A 17497-nucleotide genomic window follows, 5' to 3' on the forward strand; every position below is an offset into this window, starting at 1 on the left:
CAGGGGAAGGCTGGGCTGTCAGTATTTGATGGACAGCTTAGCTGTCTAATCGGATGCTGCGGCATGCTGAGCAGTCATAAATGACAGTTAAATCGGAGTTAAGGTACTGTCACACATAACGATATCGTTAACGATATCGTTGCTTTTTGTGACGTAGCAACGATATCGTTAACTAAATCGTTATGTTTGACAGCGACCAACGATCAGGCCCCTGCTGGGAGATCGTTGGTCGCTGGGGAAAGTCCAGCACTTTATTTTGTCGCTGGATCTCCCGCTGACATCGCTGAATCGGCGTATGTGACGCCGATTCAGCGATGTCGTCACTGGTAACCAGGGTAAATATCGGGTTACTAAGTGCAGGGCCGCGCTTAGTAACCACGTGTTTACCCTGGTTACCGTTGTAAATGTAAAAAAACAAACACTACATACTTACATTCCCGATGTCTGGTCATGTCCCTCGCCTTCAGCTTTTCCCACTGACTGGTGAGCGCCGGCCAGCCGTAAAGCAGAGCACAGCGGTGACGTCACCGCTGTACTTTACGGCCGGCGCTCAGTCAGTGCTGGAAGCTGAAGGCGAGGGACATGACCAGACACTGGGAATGTAAGTATGTAGTGTTTGTTTTTTTACATTTACAACGGTAACCAGGGTAAACATCGGGTTACTAAGCGTGGCCATGCGCTTAGTAACCCGATGTTTACCCTGGTTACCCAGGGACTTCAGGATCGTTGGTCGCTGGAGAGCTGTCTGTGTGACAACTCTCCAGCGACCAAACAGCGACGCTGCAGCGATCGACATCGCTGTCGGTATCGCTGCAGCATCGCTGAGTGTGAAGGTACCTTTAGGGTGTTGCTTGAGCTTCATCCATCTGTCTCCCGTTTGCATAATTATCTGGTTATTTATCCAGCTTTCTGCCTCAGGCTAGTGCCAATAGTAGCTTCATACTAACTAATGTATGTGTGCCTTATTGCTCTGCTCTCTGATCTGCTGCCTGACATAGGGTCGTACTCTGACCATCCGTTTGCTTTGACCCCTTTCTTGATCCGCTGTCTTCCTGGTATTTTGACCCCTGAACCATGACCTGACTATTCTTTTGTGTCACCCCTCTTTCTATGATGTACCCCGCTGGCTTCCGACCATGGACATTTTGATTACCCAGCCTCGTGGCTTGTCAGTGAGTCGTGACTAGTGGTCACAGCTGGAGAGTTCTGAAGTGGCAGGAATGTGTCCGGAACTAAATCCCATTGATCACCTGTGGAGAGATCCTAAAATTGCTGTTGGGAGAAGACGCCTTCACATGTGAGAGACCTGGAACAGTTTGCAAAAGAAGAAGAGAGCTCCAAAATTCCAGCGGAGAGGTGTAAGAAGCATGTGGATGGTTATAGGAAGCGATGGATGGCAGTTATTTATTCCAAAGGGCGAGCAACCAAATATTACGTTGAGGGTGCCAACTATTTTTTTCCAGCCCAATTCCAATTTGCCTATTTTTCTCTCTTTTTTTGTGTTTTTTCAACACACACACAAAGGAAATAAACCTGTTTATAACAAAACGTGTAATTGTAATAATTTCCTCAGAGAAATACTTCATTTTCTGGAACAATTTCAAGGGTGCCAACACTTTCGGCCATGACTGTAATTACCCTCTTTGCTGTTGGATGAAAACAGATATTTAAAGTCTCACCACCCAGGAACACCCACAGCTCCATTGAAGAACCAAGCAACATCATCATAACATTAGTACCTGTGTCAGCAGGTTTTGGATAGGTTTTAGAGGTCGTCTCTTGCCTCCTGGAAAGGCATGTTTGTAATTCACAAGCTCGGTGCTGCTGTCGTGAGTCATGGCGGATCCTGACACATCGCTGGAAAACAAGAAAAAAAATATAAGAAAACTTATTCCATATACAGTAGCAACTCATTTCTAAGTTTTTCTTTCATTTAGAAATAAGGAGACTTTATGAAGACTTTAGAAGAAAGGAGACTTTATGTAAGGTTACATTAAAATCAGTTTTAAGAAATGCAAAGCAGTAAACACTCAGGCCGTGTCCACATGCACAAAACGCTGCATTTTTTTCTTGTATTTTCCTTCAAGTGTCTGCACTAAGATGCACAATAGCAATCTACTCTGATTGTTGCATTTTTTCTGCCTCTTTACTTATTTTTTGTGTGTTTTCCCCTTTTTCATGCTGTTTTAATGCAGATTTGATGCAGCATTTTTAACGCATTTTTCTAGTGCAGAAACGCTAGGATGAAACACATTTGCGTTTTTTATTTTCCCTTTTTAAGGCTGTATACTGTCTGTGTGATACGCAATCTTTTCTATAGCTAGTCTGTGCTATATCCACTCTATGCTGTATACATAGGGAGAGCGTATAGGCATTCCAGCCTCTCCTCCAGGGTGAAGGACCTTTTCTCATGTGACCTTGATGTCACCAGTGGTCCTTCTACACTGATAATGCAGGGCTGGCATTATCAGTGTAGTTTCTGGTCTGTAAAGCCAGGTGCCCCATAGACTGATAGCCCACCGATGCTTCAGTTGGGTGGTGTCTTGCAGGGGGGTCCCCTTTGGAAATGATGGCCCTGGGCATTTCTTAGTTTGCCCCCTCCTGAGTGCCAACTCTGCATGAAGCTTACACAAAACCACATAAAAACACACAAAAAAAGAGGAAAAAGAAATGATGGGCACTTGACACATCAATAACACAGGTTGCTTGGCCTGAACAAGTTACAATCAAACATATCAAGGAATAAAATGCTGATACCAATGGCATATACCTTGTAACAAAATACTTAGGTGCGGGGAAGATGGAGAACGTAAATTCTACATCTTCTCCATTCTGTGAGTCTGCATCCATAGACTTGCACCATCCAATATGCACATACTGACGCGGCATGAGAAAATAGATGCTAGTCGGCAATGCCCCATAGTAGAACATTGGAGCAAACACTGTCCTATGAAATATCTCACAGCAATTATCCGAGTTATGCCCTGGCCAGTGTGAGCGAGCCCTAACATTGTACAAAGTCTCGGGTCCTGAATCATCAACCATTTGTCACCAGGATTCCAGCAGAAACTTGCTCCAGCGCATCCTTCACCAAAACTAGAGAGCAAATGGCCGGCGCTGATGAATCGGAGCCTCAGTGTGTATAGGAAACAGCAACAAACAACGGTGCAAAAATATAAATACATGCAAAGTAAGGTGTAATACCTCCATATAGGTAATACACTCAGGGCACTACGCCAAATAAAAACACTAAAAAATTCCAAAACATGGAATGAAAGAAAGAGGCCGAGTGTCACCCAGATAAGGCAAAACATTAAAATCCTCCGCTCTAAAGACGCATAACCCATCAGGTTAATATGCTGGTGAACAGTGTGATAAATGCAGTGAAAAATGTGACAGAGCTACAATAAGACACCATTATATAATCGTTCTATTATAGCAGTAAAATGCAAAACATGGGGAATCTCAAATAATAAGATGGAACCACAATAGGATGCAACCAAATAACAAGATGCAACCACAACTTTCCACATAGTTACCAGACAACTGATCCAGAACGCCAAAGTAAAATGTGAAGGTGGAGAGAGAAAAGATGGAGCTGGCAGGGAGATAGGCTGGTGCCCTGTTTGGCCGCAGATTTCTGCTCCCTTGGGTGTATCCTGTTATTTGTGTTATAATATAAGGACTAGATGGTGGCCCGATTCTAACGCATCAGGTATTCTAGAATATGCATGTCCACGTAGTATATTGCCCAGCCATGTAGTATATTGCACAGCACACGTAGTATATTGCACAGTCACATAGTATATTGCACAACCACGTAGTATATTGCCCAGCCATGTAGTATATTGCCAAGCTACGTAGTATATTGCCCAGCCACGTAGTATATTGGCCAGTCACGTAGTATATTGCCCAGTCATGTAGTATATTGCCCAGCTACGTAGTATATTGCCCAACCACGTAGTATATTGCCCAGCCACGTAGTATATTGCCAAGCCACGTAGTATATTGCCTAGCCACGTAGTATATTGCCCAGCTACGTAGTATATTGCACAGCCACGTAGTATATTGCCCAGTCACGTAGTATATTGCCCAGTCACATAGTATATTGCCCAGCCACGTAGTATATTGCCCAGCCACGTAGTATATTGCCCAGTCACGTAGTATATTGCCCAGTCACATAGTATATTGCCCAGCCACGTATATACTACGTAACTGGGCAATATACTACGTGACTGGGCAATATACTACGGGGTTGGGCAGTATACTACGTTGCTGGGCAATATACTACATCCCTGGGCAATATACTATGTCACTGGGCAATATACTACGTGGCTGGGCAATATACTACGTGGCTGGGTAATATACTATGTGACTGGGTAATATACTACGTGACTGGGCAATATACTACGTGACTGGGTAATATACTATGTGACTGGGTAATATACTACGTGACTGGGCAATATACTATGTGACTGGGTAATATACTACGGGGTTGGGCAGTATACTACGTTGCTGGGCAATATACTACATCCCTGGGCAATATACTACATCCCTGGGCAATATACTACGTCACTGGGCAATATACTACGTGTCTGGGCAATATACTACGTCACTGGTCAATATACTACGTGACTGGGCAATATACTATGTGACTGGGTAATATACTACGGGGTTGGGCAGTATACTACGTTGCTGGGCAATATACTACATCCCTGGGCAATATACTACGTCACTGGGCAATATACTACGTGGCTGGGCAATATACTACGTAACTGGGCAATATACTATGTGACTGGGCAATATACTACGTGGCTGGGCAATATACTACATGGCTGGTCAATATACTACGTGGGCTGGGCAATATACTACGTGGCTGGGCAATATACTACGTGACTGGGCAATATACTACGTGACTGGGCAATATACTATGTGACTGGGCAATATACTACGTGGCTGGGCAACATACTACGTGGCTGGGCAATATACTACGTGGACATGCATATCCTAGAATACCCGATGCGTTAGAATCGGGCCACCATATAGTTATATATAAGATGGAATAGCATCCTGCAATCTGATTATGGGACTTGATTATGGATGAGTCTCGCTGTGCATGTGATACATTGCTACATCACTAAAGAGTGACATAGCGTAATAGGTGTACAAATATGGCAGACTTAGGGGTTGTTGTTAAGCCCCCAGTGCTGCCAGGGCAACTCATTGGCATCCCACAAGCACATCAAAGAGGGTTGAGGAAACAGTCGACAAAGGAAACCCGGCCCCCAGAGGTGGTGTGGCAGGTGGAGAGCGGTTCCCCCGCTTGTCGCCACAATTTTATCAGACTCAATATGCCAGGATAGGATGCCATTGAATAGAACGGTGCATCAGGGATCCAATGGCCTCTACCTGTGAGTCTGAGACTCGGCACACTGCAGGCGCAATGATGACGCTGCAATCACACCTGCTGTATGGGGCCTCTGTCATCACACTGCACAGACCACAGAGGTGCACCAGGGGGGTGAGGGTAGGTGAGTATTGTTTGTTTTTGATTGTCAATTATACTGAGTGAGGAGCTGTGCAGACTATAATACTCTGTAGGGCACTGTGGGGGAATCATATTGAGTGGAGGCTGTCATACTAAGTGAGGGGCTTTGGGGCCATCATACTGTGTGGGGGTTTTGGTGGCCATCATACTGTAGGAAATCATACTGAGTGCGAGACTATGGGGGCATCATGCTGAATGGAAACCATCATCCTGACATGCCTTCATACTGTGCATGGGGCAACTATGGGGGCACACTTTAGAGGCTTCACGCTGTGGAGGTATTACACTACGTTGGGGCCACTGTGGAGTTGTCATATTCTATAATGGCCGTTAAAGGGGTGAGAACACAAAGGGGCTTCAATAGGGGTACAATAACTGTATACATGCCACAATACATGTCCCTCTTCCTATTTATAAAAGTTGGGAGCTATGACCCCCACCTATTCCGCTGAACATTTTTGGGGGGCAGAAAGGGGTGCCCAAATAGAACTGTCTAACCATGGTCACTACCGAGTTTTCTCCAGTCCAGGCCATCACAGTTGGACCCAGCTGTCAGTCACAGCAAGGCCCCCAGTGATCACACAGGTATAGGCTCTGTGACAACATCATTGCAATGATTGCCCTGTAGATGTGCCATTGGCATTTCATTTTGCCTTAAAATGCGAACATATAAAAAGTTTTCTCTTGTCACGGATTGTACATCCTAGATGTAGAGCCTCCGTAAGGTCTATGAAGCAATGGCTTACCTGTGGTTTTGTGGCCTCACAGATGCCTTGTGATGACTACTTTCTTTCTGCTCCGCACTGTCTTGTGATATACGAGCACTGAGTGTAGAATAGTTGATGGTCACAAATCGTAAGACCCAACGTAGACCTTTTAGGATGGACCAGTCATGACTGGAATAAAAGTCTGCACTTCCTGAACACGGTTCCTACATGAAGAAAACAGACAAAAAGCTTAGCAAACATTTACTTATTTATGTCATTTAGTTCTCAGTTTAAATTGCTTAAATTAAAAATGGCACGCACCATTCTAAAAGTACCGAAAGCTATGACTGTGTTATGTCAATCAAAGTGGTCAATGGGGGTCAGAAAGCTCAGAGCTAGTGCCCTATCCGCAATTTCAGAGCAGCAACAAAATGATTAGCCCTTGCTCTGTAAAACGTCGCTTGCTTTCATTGTGGTGCTGTTGTGCCCACCATCTCATCATTTATGACCATCACAACTTGTGAAGACACGTACGCGGCAGCATGTGCCCTAGTCCGCTAGCTGAAACCACATGGACCAGGGATCAACCCACCGAACGCCCGCTCTCCTCTTACTGTGGGCGCAATACTACTCAGACAACACAGGGTGAGGGTAAAACAGTGTGGCAATACTTTACTGAGCCACAAAACAGGCAGATAACACATAGAACAGTCCAAGCAAATACCCAAGATGGTGCAAAATTGCAGAGTCTCACCCTTCCGTATACTTGCCGGGATAAGAGCAGCTGTGTCTTCAGAGCTTCCAGGGCCATCTACCTTCACCTGACCGTTGTAAAGAGAGAAGGTAGCGGCAAGCTTGGGAAGCTGACAGTCCATTGATGTACGAGGCCAGGTCACTTGATTGTCCCAACCTAGATTCTCTAAACGTCTTTGAGGGTTCAGTGATGGTCAATGAAGCATCTCTGTATTTCTTCTGTTGGAGCCATGATTTCATGGCTACTGGAATGTGGTCTCTCTCTAAACACAGGCAGATCCTCCTTTTAATAGTTCACAACTTCTCATTCAGGCATTCCTCCACAGGCTTGGGGGAAGGTGAAATGAGGGCATCCCTCACTGCAGGAGTGTTCAAACAACATGCATAGATTGTCCTTCATATTTGCAGAGCACTAATGCGTCATCAACATTATTAACAAACAAACATTGTTCAATTATCATGTGCCCTTGTTTCCCAAGGATAGTAGAACAATAATAGGACTGCAGTGGGACAGATGCAATAGCTAATTAGCAGCCAGTCAACAAATGGCAGCCATTGCACATTACTTCAATTGACAATAATAGTCAACATTAATTCTCACATGAACATAGCTCATATTCCTGGGCCTACTGAAATAATACGTCTGGCTAATTATATCACACCTGTCCCCTCTACAGCGGCTGTTGCCGGTCTGTAGCTTTGTTGTCCCCAATGTCTGCTGCTTGACCTTGTTGTAATGGACTGCTGTCTTAGAAATTTTAAGGATGGAGGCAACATGACGCTCACTGTGTCCCTCTGCTAGTAAAGCCAGAATTGAGCCTTTCTTTTCCTCACTCAAGACTTTTCTTTTTAACTCCTTTGGCATGGTTAAAAGTTATATTTTCATTCCTATTGCTTTTGGGATATTCCTAGCACTTGTTTTGCCATCCAGCTTGTACTATTGCAAGAGGATTGCGAACACCACAGCAGGGTTTTTCTACTTTCCTTCGTTAAATAAGATTTGGTTCAGGTGATCTCCTAATCAGAAGCACATTAAGTAGAATGAGGTGTCCTCTGGTTGGAATTCAACTGACACTGGAATAGAATGGCTGCCAGACATGTACAGAAGCTGATTTTTATAAAACTGTGCCGTGGTCTCTTAATTTTTGCCAGAGCTGTATTTCTAGGATAAATGAGTACATCCCCTTTGAAAAGTAAGATTTTAATCTTTATCTCACTGAGCACAAGAACAATTTCCAAAATTCTGAGCTTCATAGAACATTTTTTAACCCATAACATGAATGTAAGGTTAATAATATAACTTAGATTACACAATCCTCAGTTTTACTCAAATCAGTTGATGTAAAAATGAGTACACCCCACATCAAACACTTCTACATCTAGTATTCTGTATGACCTCCATGATTTAAAAGGACAGCACCAAGCCTTCTAGGTCTGGAATGACCAAGTTGGCGACATAATGCAAGATCTATTTTTTTTCATTCTTCAAAACGAGCTGTAGAGCCTGGATGGTGGATGGAGAGTGATGACAAGTTGTCTCCTCAGAATTCCCCATATGTGTTCGGTTGGGGTAAGATCAGGAGACATTTGGCCACTGAATCACTTTCACCCTGGTCTTCTTCAGAAATGCAACAGATCAGAGTTTTGTATCGTTGTCAAGTTGGAAAATTGTTCGTTTACCAAGGACACGGAGTGATGGCGGCATCTTCTCCGTCATCTGGGCAGCACATCTGTGAACTCATGATCCCTTGAATGAAATGTAGCCCCCCGACACCAGCGGCTCATGCGCCCCACATAAGGACATGGCCACCACCATGTTTTACTGTAGGCACCAAGCATTTAGAATAATGAATTTAGAACATTTAAGGTCAGGGAAGAGAAAATCACTTGTAAGTTTAAACATAAGCAGTGATTTAGTCCCTGTAGAACAGCGGTACTCCTTGACACAATATTGCCAGTCCGCTAGTGCAAGGAGTACTTACAGTACCTTATTCCAGCAAGCGCGCTCATCACCAGTGCTGATAGATTACATTCAATATCTATAAAAATAAAGATAACAGAACTTACAATTCTGCACAGCGTCTTGTTTTCGTTCACCAGCTTTTCTAACGAGAGCAACTCAATGATCTCTCCAGGTAGAAGCGCGGAGGCTCGGTCCTGCTTATTTGCCAAGCTGAAAACGAAGGAACGTCTAGAATAAGTCTTAATATATCACATTTTCATTAGAGAAGGAATATCACACGGGGACATGCGGGGGGTCATGTCGGCGTGCACGGCAGGTCACCGATCTGCATTCTGCCATCTCATGGTGCGATTGCAAACTTTGCTTTTTACTATAAGTTCCCGCCATGAGTTTTTGTATTTTCGCTGTACAAATAATAAAGCTTCATCAAGTTTCCCCCACCCCCCCAAAAAAAAAAACGGATAGGATTAATATTAATAAGTCTCCTGCCCACTGAGTTTTTTTTAAGCTGCGGTCAGTGTTTCACATCTACAACATGTCAATTTCTTTTGCGGGTACGCTAAGTTTTATGTGCCGATTTTCCATATGGAATTGCAATAGATGTCGAAAATCCACAGGTAAAAAACACGTGATCCACACAGGACTGTATCAATCAGTTTTGTCAAAGCCAAATACCATGAAGAATCACAAACAAAGAAATTTGAGACCGAAGGATCAGTCCAGGAGGAGAAAGGAGCGGATCTCTCTGATAAGATCCATTACACAGTTGATTATTTTCATGTGTATTATTGATTTATAAAATTAAAATAACGGTTACGGTACTTTAAAAAAAACTCTAATTATTGCCCCCATGTTTTCTTATTATTCCACCTTATACTTCAAATATCTGCTCCTCTTTTTTTAGTACGTCACATCTGAAAGTGAATGTTGTCTTCCACATCTACGACTCGTACATCAAAACACACCTCAGCCGCAAAAGTAACAAATGTTATGATTATTGGAAGAAGGGAAAGAAAAACGATGGCAAAATTATATATCTTGTCAGATAGGGGGTAAATAAAGGTGGAATGTACGGTGTATGGAGATGGCGGCTGCTCCGTCCACTCTGGAGACGAGCGCAGGAACAATGCAGGATAGATTACGGTCATATATTATATATACGGTACGTATATATGAAATATGTTTTTGTTACTTTAAAAAAAAAAACATTTTAATAAAATTTATTTTGATATATAATATAACATTATATCACACTTGTTTATACAATCAATTCATTTTTCTCCCTCAGTCCCTCTCGGATAGGGAACCTCCCAACACCTGTCACCAGGACTGAAGTGTCCGGTTTTCTTTATTCTCGCTGTTCTCCATTTATTTTTATTTGCATCTGCAGTTTGGTTCCAAAAATATGGACTTTTTTATTTTTATTTAGTATTCATCTCTATGGTCTTTACGAAGGGGGCGTCGTTTGCAGGATTCTCTGGGGGCGTGTCTTCACACAGCTCTGCATCATTACCCTGTGAGCACCGCCCCTTTGGCAAAGACCATAAAAACTAGCAGTAAATAAAATGGCCCATATATCTGTGCCCGTATGGAGGGTTTAATAAAAGGCAAAAAATGGAAAACTCAGTGGAGCAGTGGGAATAGAATAGGAGCGTAATCTGGACGCTTTTGACCCTTTTTGACTCTTTACTATTGCACAGTGTTTAGAACCCAGGATTACGTGAGTCACCTAAGGTGGACCCTGCGGCACACTGATGACCCTGCGGCACACTGATGACCCTGCGGCACACTGATGGCCCTGGGGCACACTGATGACCCTTGCGGCACACTGATGACCCTGCGGCACACTGATGGCACTGGGGCACACTGTTGACCCTGCGGCACACTGATGACCCTTGTGGCACACTGATGACCCTGCGGCACACGGATGACCCTGGGGCACACTGATGACCCTGCGGCACACTGATGACCTTTGGGCACACTGATCACCCTGCAGCACACTGATGACCCTGCGGCACACTGATGACCCTGCGGCACACTGATGACCCTGCGGCACACTGATGACCCTGGGGCACACTGATGGCCCTGGGGCACACTGATGACCCTGCGGCACACTGATGACCCTGCGGCACACAGATGACCCTTTTTGACTCTTTACTGTTGCACAGTGTTTAGAACCCAGGATTACGTGAGTCACCTAAGGTGGACCCTGCGGCACACTGATGACCCTGCGGCACACTGATGGCCCTGGGGCACACTGATGGCCCTGCGGCACACTGATCACCCTGCGGCACACTGATGGCCCTGGGGCACACTGATGACCCTGCGGCACACTGATGACCCTGTGGCACACTGATGACCCTGTGGCACACTGATGACCTTGCGGCACACTGATGACCCTGCGGCACACTGATGACCCTGCGGCACACTGATGGCCCTGGGGCACACTGATGACCCTGCGGCACACTGATCACCCTGCGGCACACTGATGATCCTGCGGCAAACTGATGACCCTGCAGCACACTGATGACCCTGCGGCACACTGATGACCTTACGGCACACTGATGGCCCTGGGGCACACTGATGACCCTTGTGGCACACTGATGACCCTGCGGCACACTGATGACCTTGCGGCACACTGATGGCACTGGGGCACACTGATGACCCTTGCGGCACACTGATGACCCTGCGGCACACTTGCAGCGCCCCAGAGACCTGGTCGTTGCAGTATGACGCTCTGCCACTAAGGAGAGTGATGGTACCTCTGATGGCACTAAAGGAGTTCTCCTGACCAGGTATCACCAGAACACATTACACTTCACACTCCGGCCACTAGGGGGAGAAAAAGGCTTTATTTATTGGGCCACTTCTCACACTGGAAAAACTAGGGGTTGGGGAGGAAGTTAGTCAGAAGCTGACTGGGTTGGATTCAGGCAACATCCCGTGGCAGGGGGTGTTGCAGGGAGAAGACACAGGGGGGTCCCTGTCAGGCATGGGAACCTGGCAAGTGCCTAGCGAACAGAGCAGAACGTAAAGGAACCGCGCCTGCACACCCCGCGGCAGTATCCAAGAGAGAGACACGAAGGGAAGGATATTGTGGGACAGTGTAAACGAGATCAAGCACAAAGGAGTACCAGTAGGAGTCGTGCCGTGAGACCGAGGCAACATCCTACTGAGGCGCGTAGCCGGTGGCCGGAACACCGCGGAAGTAACTGACTCTAGGCCTTACTTCAAACTCTGCAGGACAGTTAATCATAGGTTGGTTGTCTACCTTACTACTCCTACGAAGACATAGGGGGCAACGCGTGGAGAGGGGCGTCTCTAGGGTCCCGGAAGAGCTCCGAGCCTTCCCGTCATACGGGTGCGTCCTAGCCATAACATACTTGGGGGACGAGAAACTAGTAACATCTGGAACCAAAGAGAGAGAGCTGTAGAGAACGAACGAATGAGAACAGAAGTTGTGAGGACTATTCCGAATGCTCAGCAGGGTAGGACTACAACACACAGGCACTAGTGGTAGGCAACGATTTCCACCTGCAAAGGAAACTCTGGATGTGCCCATCGGACCGGCCGGTCTCAAATAGCCCTGTTAAGCGTGCTCTGGACTGAGGATCCTGAAGTCTTCAGTAAAGAGGTAAAAAGACTGCAACCTTGTGTCCTTGTTATTGACTGCACCTTACACCATCACCATCTACCTTACTGGGAAGCCCTGGGGACATACTTCACCTGTGGGAAGGTATACCATCCAGCTGCCATTCCATCACCCAAGCGGACCCCACAGCAGCGTCGGTCACCCTGACCGAACACCACAGGTGGCGTCACGAACCCCTGACAGACTGTACCACCTTTATTGGACGCCCCTTAGCAGGGTCGCGGACCGGGTCTAGCCACCGTGACAGCTTCAGAACCGAACCAGAGAGAGGCCCGGTACCGAGAACTCGGGGTTAAGAGAAGGCAGCCAGTGTGACATTGTTTGTGGGCGGAGAGAGCACATTCCCTGGCTGCAGTGCTGAGCTGAACTTATCAGGCAGATTCTGGAGGAGCTCTGTCCTACCAGTGACTGAGCGAGTGCTATGGTATCCAGCAGTGGTTGCAGATGGACTTGTGGCTCAGTCTGCTGCTGTCTGTCTCCGCTGCCTAAAAATATGGGTGATGTCTGGAGGACAGCTTGTGGGGTGCAGCCTGCAGCCTGCAACCTGCAGCCACCCAGCTCTCCCAGAATACATGCATGCTGCACCAAACCTGCACCAGTGGGGTAGGAAGAAGCTTAACCCCTTCCCATCTGTATGAAGGTTATTGCTAAACCTTAAAGATAACAATCCGACCCGCATAAATGGGGTTAACCAGATGCCAGGAGGAAGGGGAGCTGCTGCCATGGATAAAACTGAGCTGTGGGCTGTAGGTTGGGGCCCCGTGGCCCCAGGCTGGTGACTGGAGGGACTCTGCCCAGTGCTGGCATGTGGGTGATTTCTGCTGCGGAGTCTCAGCTTCTCTCCTCCACGTCACACTGTGCAGTCACAGCAACATTGGTTGTGTCTGTCCAGGTCCCAGCAGCTGCCACTGCTCCCACCAAGGACATGGCATCACTTAACCCTTCCCCTGCAGCCACCGGCAACAAATCCACATTATTCCATGATTAAATCAGGTTCCAACCCAATAGAGGAGCAGACATTTCCTGCTGCCATTAGGGTCCGGGAGGGGGTGACATTGGCTGCCCTGCTACTCTGTAGTGGGGGGTGACAAGTGTAACATGGGGTAACGATGAAGGAGAAATGCACAGGATAATAGTGAGCGTGACAGAGGGCAGTGTATGGTATGGAGCAGTCAGGGGGTGGGCTGCAGGATCCCCCCATACTGTACATGACTGCTCGGGACAGGGAGGCGTTTAATGAGGTTCTAATGACGGGGCACTAATTGGGTCATTAGGGTTTGTGGAAAGGATTCAGCATCAGGTCCCTCATTAATGCCTGTTACTTTGTAGCACAGATCTGTCGGGGCCCCAAAACCAAACAATGTTGTTTATGTAGAAAAGTCTTTGTTTCATAGAAAAACTGAAAACAGAAAAGATTTTCTGATACAACAATGCCCTGCTCACGACACTGCACAGCACCTCTCCTGTATATATACACTGCACAGCACCTCTCCCCCTGTATATATACACTGCACAGTACCGCTTCTCCTGTATATATACACTGCACAGCACCTTTCCTCCTGTATATATACACTGCACAGCACCTTTCCTCCTGTATATATACACTGCACAGCACCTTTCCTCCTGTATATATACACTGCACAGTACCCTCCTCCTGCATATATACACTGCACAGTACCCTCCTCCTGCATATATACACTGCACAGTATATATACACTGCTCCTCCTGTCCTGTATATATACACTGCAGAATTTACAATAGCTGTCACTCATGTAAGAAGTGAAATCTGGCATTGTACTATACATTTCTCTGCCGTATCTGGGCATCATAAATCGGGGTATGTGTTAAAGGGGGGGGGCCCACTGAGACTCTTTCGCCCGGGGCCCTCGAAAACCTGGAGCCGGCCCTGGCCCTGGGGCACACTGATGACCCTGCGGCACACTGATCACCCTGGGGCACACTGATGACCCTGGGGCACACTGATGGCCCTGGGGCACACTGATGACCCTGGGGCACACTGATGAACCTGCGGCACACTGATGACCCTGCGGCACACTGATGACCCTGGGGCACACTGATGACCCTGGGGCACACTGATGGCCCTGGGGCACACTGATGACCCTGGGGCACACTGATGAACCTGCGGCACACTGATGACCCTGCGGCACACTGATGACCCTGCGGCACACTGATGACCCTGGGGCACACTGATGACCCTGCGGCACACTGATGACCCTGGGGCACACGGATGACCCTGGGGCACACTGATGACCCTGCGGCACACTGATGACCCTGGGGCACACTGATGACCCTGCGGCACATTGATAACCCTGCGGCACACTGATGACCCTAGGGCACACTGATGACCCTGCGGCACACTGATGGCCCTGGGGCACACTGATGACCCTGCGGCACACTGATGGCCCTGTGGCACACTGATGACCCTGGGGCACACTGATGACCCTGCGGCACACTGATGACCCTGGGGCACACTGATGACCCTGCGGCACACTGATGGCCCTGCGGCACACTGATGACCCTAGGGCACACTGATGACCCTGCGGCACACTGATGGCCCTGGGGCACACTGATGACCCTGCGGCACACTGATGGCCCTGTGGCACACTGATGACCCTGGGGCACACTGATGACCCTGCGGCACACTGATGACCCTGGGGCACACTGATGACCCTGCGGCACACTGATGGCCCTGCGGCACACTGATGACCCTGTGGCACACTGATGACCCTGCGGCACACTGATGACCCTGGGGCACACTGATCACCCTGCGGCACACTGATGACCCTGCGGCACAAAATGTACATGGAATAGGAAGAACTACTCACATTAGGAGCGGTTTCCCGGACACTCTGGGGTGTTTCAGGACACTAGACAGGACACCTGCGACTTCCTGCACACGTCCATGGTCACTGGCGTCCACTACGAAAACAAGAGCGTGCGCTTGGGAGAAGTACGACCTCCAACTTGCCCTTGTCTTTTGCCCGCCGGAAAGTTCCAGAAGAGTGAGCTCAAAGTGGTCGAAAGGAAGCTCTGTCCTGAAGGGGTCGCTGAGTGAGGACATCTGGCATGGAGGACCTGTGCAGAGAGGCATGGAGACTTCATCTGTCACCATTTATATCACAAAGGCCTTTTATTTATTCTGACAATATTCTAATGGTTTCTGCATATCAAATCCATGTATCCCTGTTCTGCTGCATCCAACCACATCATGCACCATATTCTACCATTTAAAGAGAATCTGTTGCCAGGTTTTTGCTCCCCTATCTGAGAGCAGCATGATGTAGGGGCAGAGACCCTGATTCCGGTGATATGTCACTTACTGGGCTGCTTGCTGCAGTTTTTATTTTAAAAAAAATCACTGTTTTATCTAGCAGCTCTTTGAATGCTGAGATCTATATTACTCCGCCCCTCACCACTGATTGTACAAAGAACTTTACCAATGTGCATAGACTGAAAGCTGCCAATCAGCGGTTGGGGCAGGGATATACAGAGCTCAGTATTCAGAGAACTGCTAGATAAAACAGTGATTTTTATTAAAACTACCTAAAGCAGCCCAGAAAGTGAAAAGTGACACATAACTGGAATCAGGGTCTCTGTCCCTACATTATGCTGCTCTCAAATTAGGTGGTGACAGATTCCTTTGCTGATAAAATAGGTTCTTCATGTTATCTAATGTGTTAGACCACCACTTCTGTATTTATCACCTCTCCTGGTTTTGGCTTATAAATATTGATGTAAAATCCTGACCCAATACTGAAGGTGTGAATGTGGCCTTACAGGCAATATTTGTGGCAGTTACTACCTGTATAACCCCGCCCACACCACTGATTGGCAGCCTTCATGTACATTGACAGAAAACAGCCAATCAGTGGTGGGGGCAGGGTTGGACCAGGAGACACGAGACACCTAGTCCTGTAGTGATAATCTCCTGCCCACAAAACACTGATTTTACTGAAACAGCAAAACACAACCTAGTAAGTGAAGCATCACTGGAATCAGGGTCTCTGCCCCTACATCTTGCTGTTCTCATATAACATACCAAAAATCTGGTGATAGATTCCCTTCCAGACATAAGATAAAAAATCCCTTGCCTCCCAGACTGGCGCCGCTCCTCCTGTGATTACATGACATTGTTATGTTAAGTGATTGCAGATCAGCTGCAGCCTTCATACTTGTGTCACACAGAACTGTGATGGCTGCCGTGGTCATTTGGAACTACAGTGCCGACACCGGGGGAGAGCACCAGTCCAGGAGATACATTTATTGGGTTTTTTATGTTGTGTGGGGGACCCCCTATGCAATAAAAAAGGGTGGGCACACCAGCGAGCATGACGGAGGACACATGCTGCCCAAACCACAGGTGGCACGTATCAGACCCCAGCTGGGTGATTTCAGCCAGATATGTTTCACTCCAAAATGCTGCGGAAACATCATTTCCAAAATTGGTCGGCCCACTCAACAGTCAATCATTTTCTGGAGCTCAACACAGATGAATTATATCAATAAATAATAAATGAAAAAACTGTAAAGGCTGACGATCATGGCCACGTTCGGGACCAAGGGGATAATGGCCGCGACAGTGACTGGGCCCATGCGGGTGGGGGTCCGCCAACGCCAGCACAAACTTCAACTGGTCTGTGCGTGGCAATACACACTGCCAGCCAATCAGAGGCCAGCAGCTGACGTGCATACGGCCGGGGGCCCATGGCAGTGACGTCACACTGAAATCAAATGCTGGCTTCAGAAGAGGACGCTGCACGGCGGGGGAGCAGAGGGAAGCTGAGTATAACCGTTTATTTTTTTCAATTCTTTAAACATCAGCGGCAAAATAGGGAACATATATACCAGGATGG

At 47.2% G+C, this 17497-nt stretch overlaps 1 protein-coding gene across 1 annotated transcript in view; it reads right to left on the reverse strand.

The window, feature by feature from the left end:
* The window catches only part of ARL13A (ARF like GTPase 13A), a 70208-nt gene that overhangs the window by 29165 nt on the left and 23546 nt on the right, over positions 1 to 17497 (reverse strand). Inside the window, exons 4-7 of the mRNA XM_069755551.1 lie at positions 15470 to 15719; positions 9076 to 9181; positions 6295 to 6479; positions 1740 to 1857 (exon numbers count right to left, since the gene is read on the reverse strand). Of these exons, the coding sequence (XP_069611652.1) occupies positions 1740 to 1857; positions 6295 to 6479; positions 9076 to 9181; positions 15470 to 15719 (659 nt within the window). The remainder of the gene's footprint in view (positions 1 to 1739; positions 1858 to 6294; positions 6480 to 9075; positions 9182 to 15469; positions 15720 to 17497) is intronic.

This window comes from Ranitomeya imitator, chromosome 2 (genome assembly GCF_032444005.1).
Source record: "Ranitomeya imitator isolate aRanImi1 chromosome 2, aRanImi1.pri, whole genome shotgun sequence".
NCBI classification, from domain to species: Eukaryota; Metazoa; Chordata; class Amphibia; order Anura; family Dendrobatidae; genus Ranitomeya; species Ranitomeya imitator.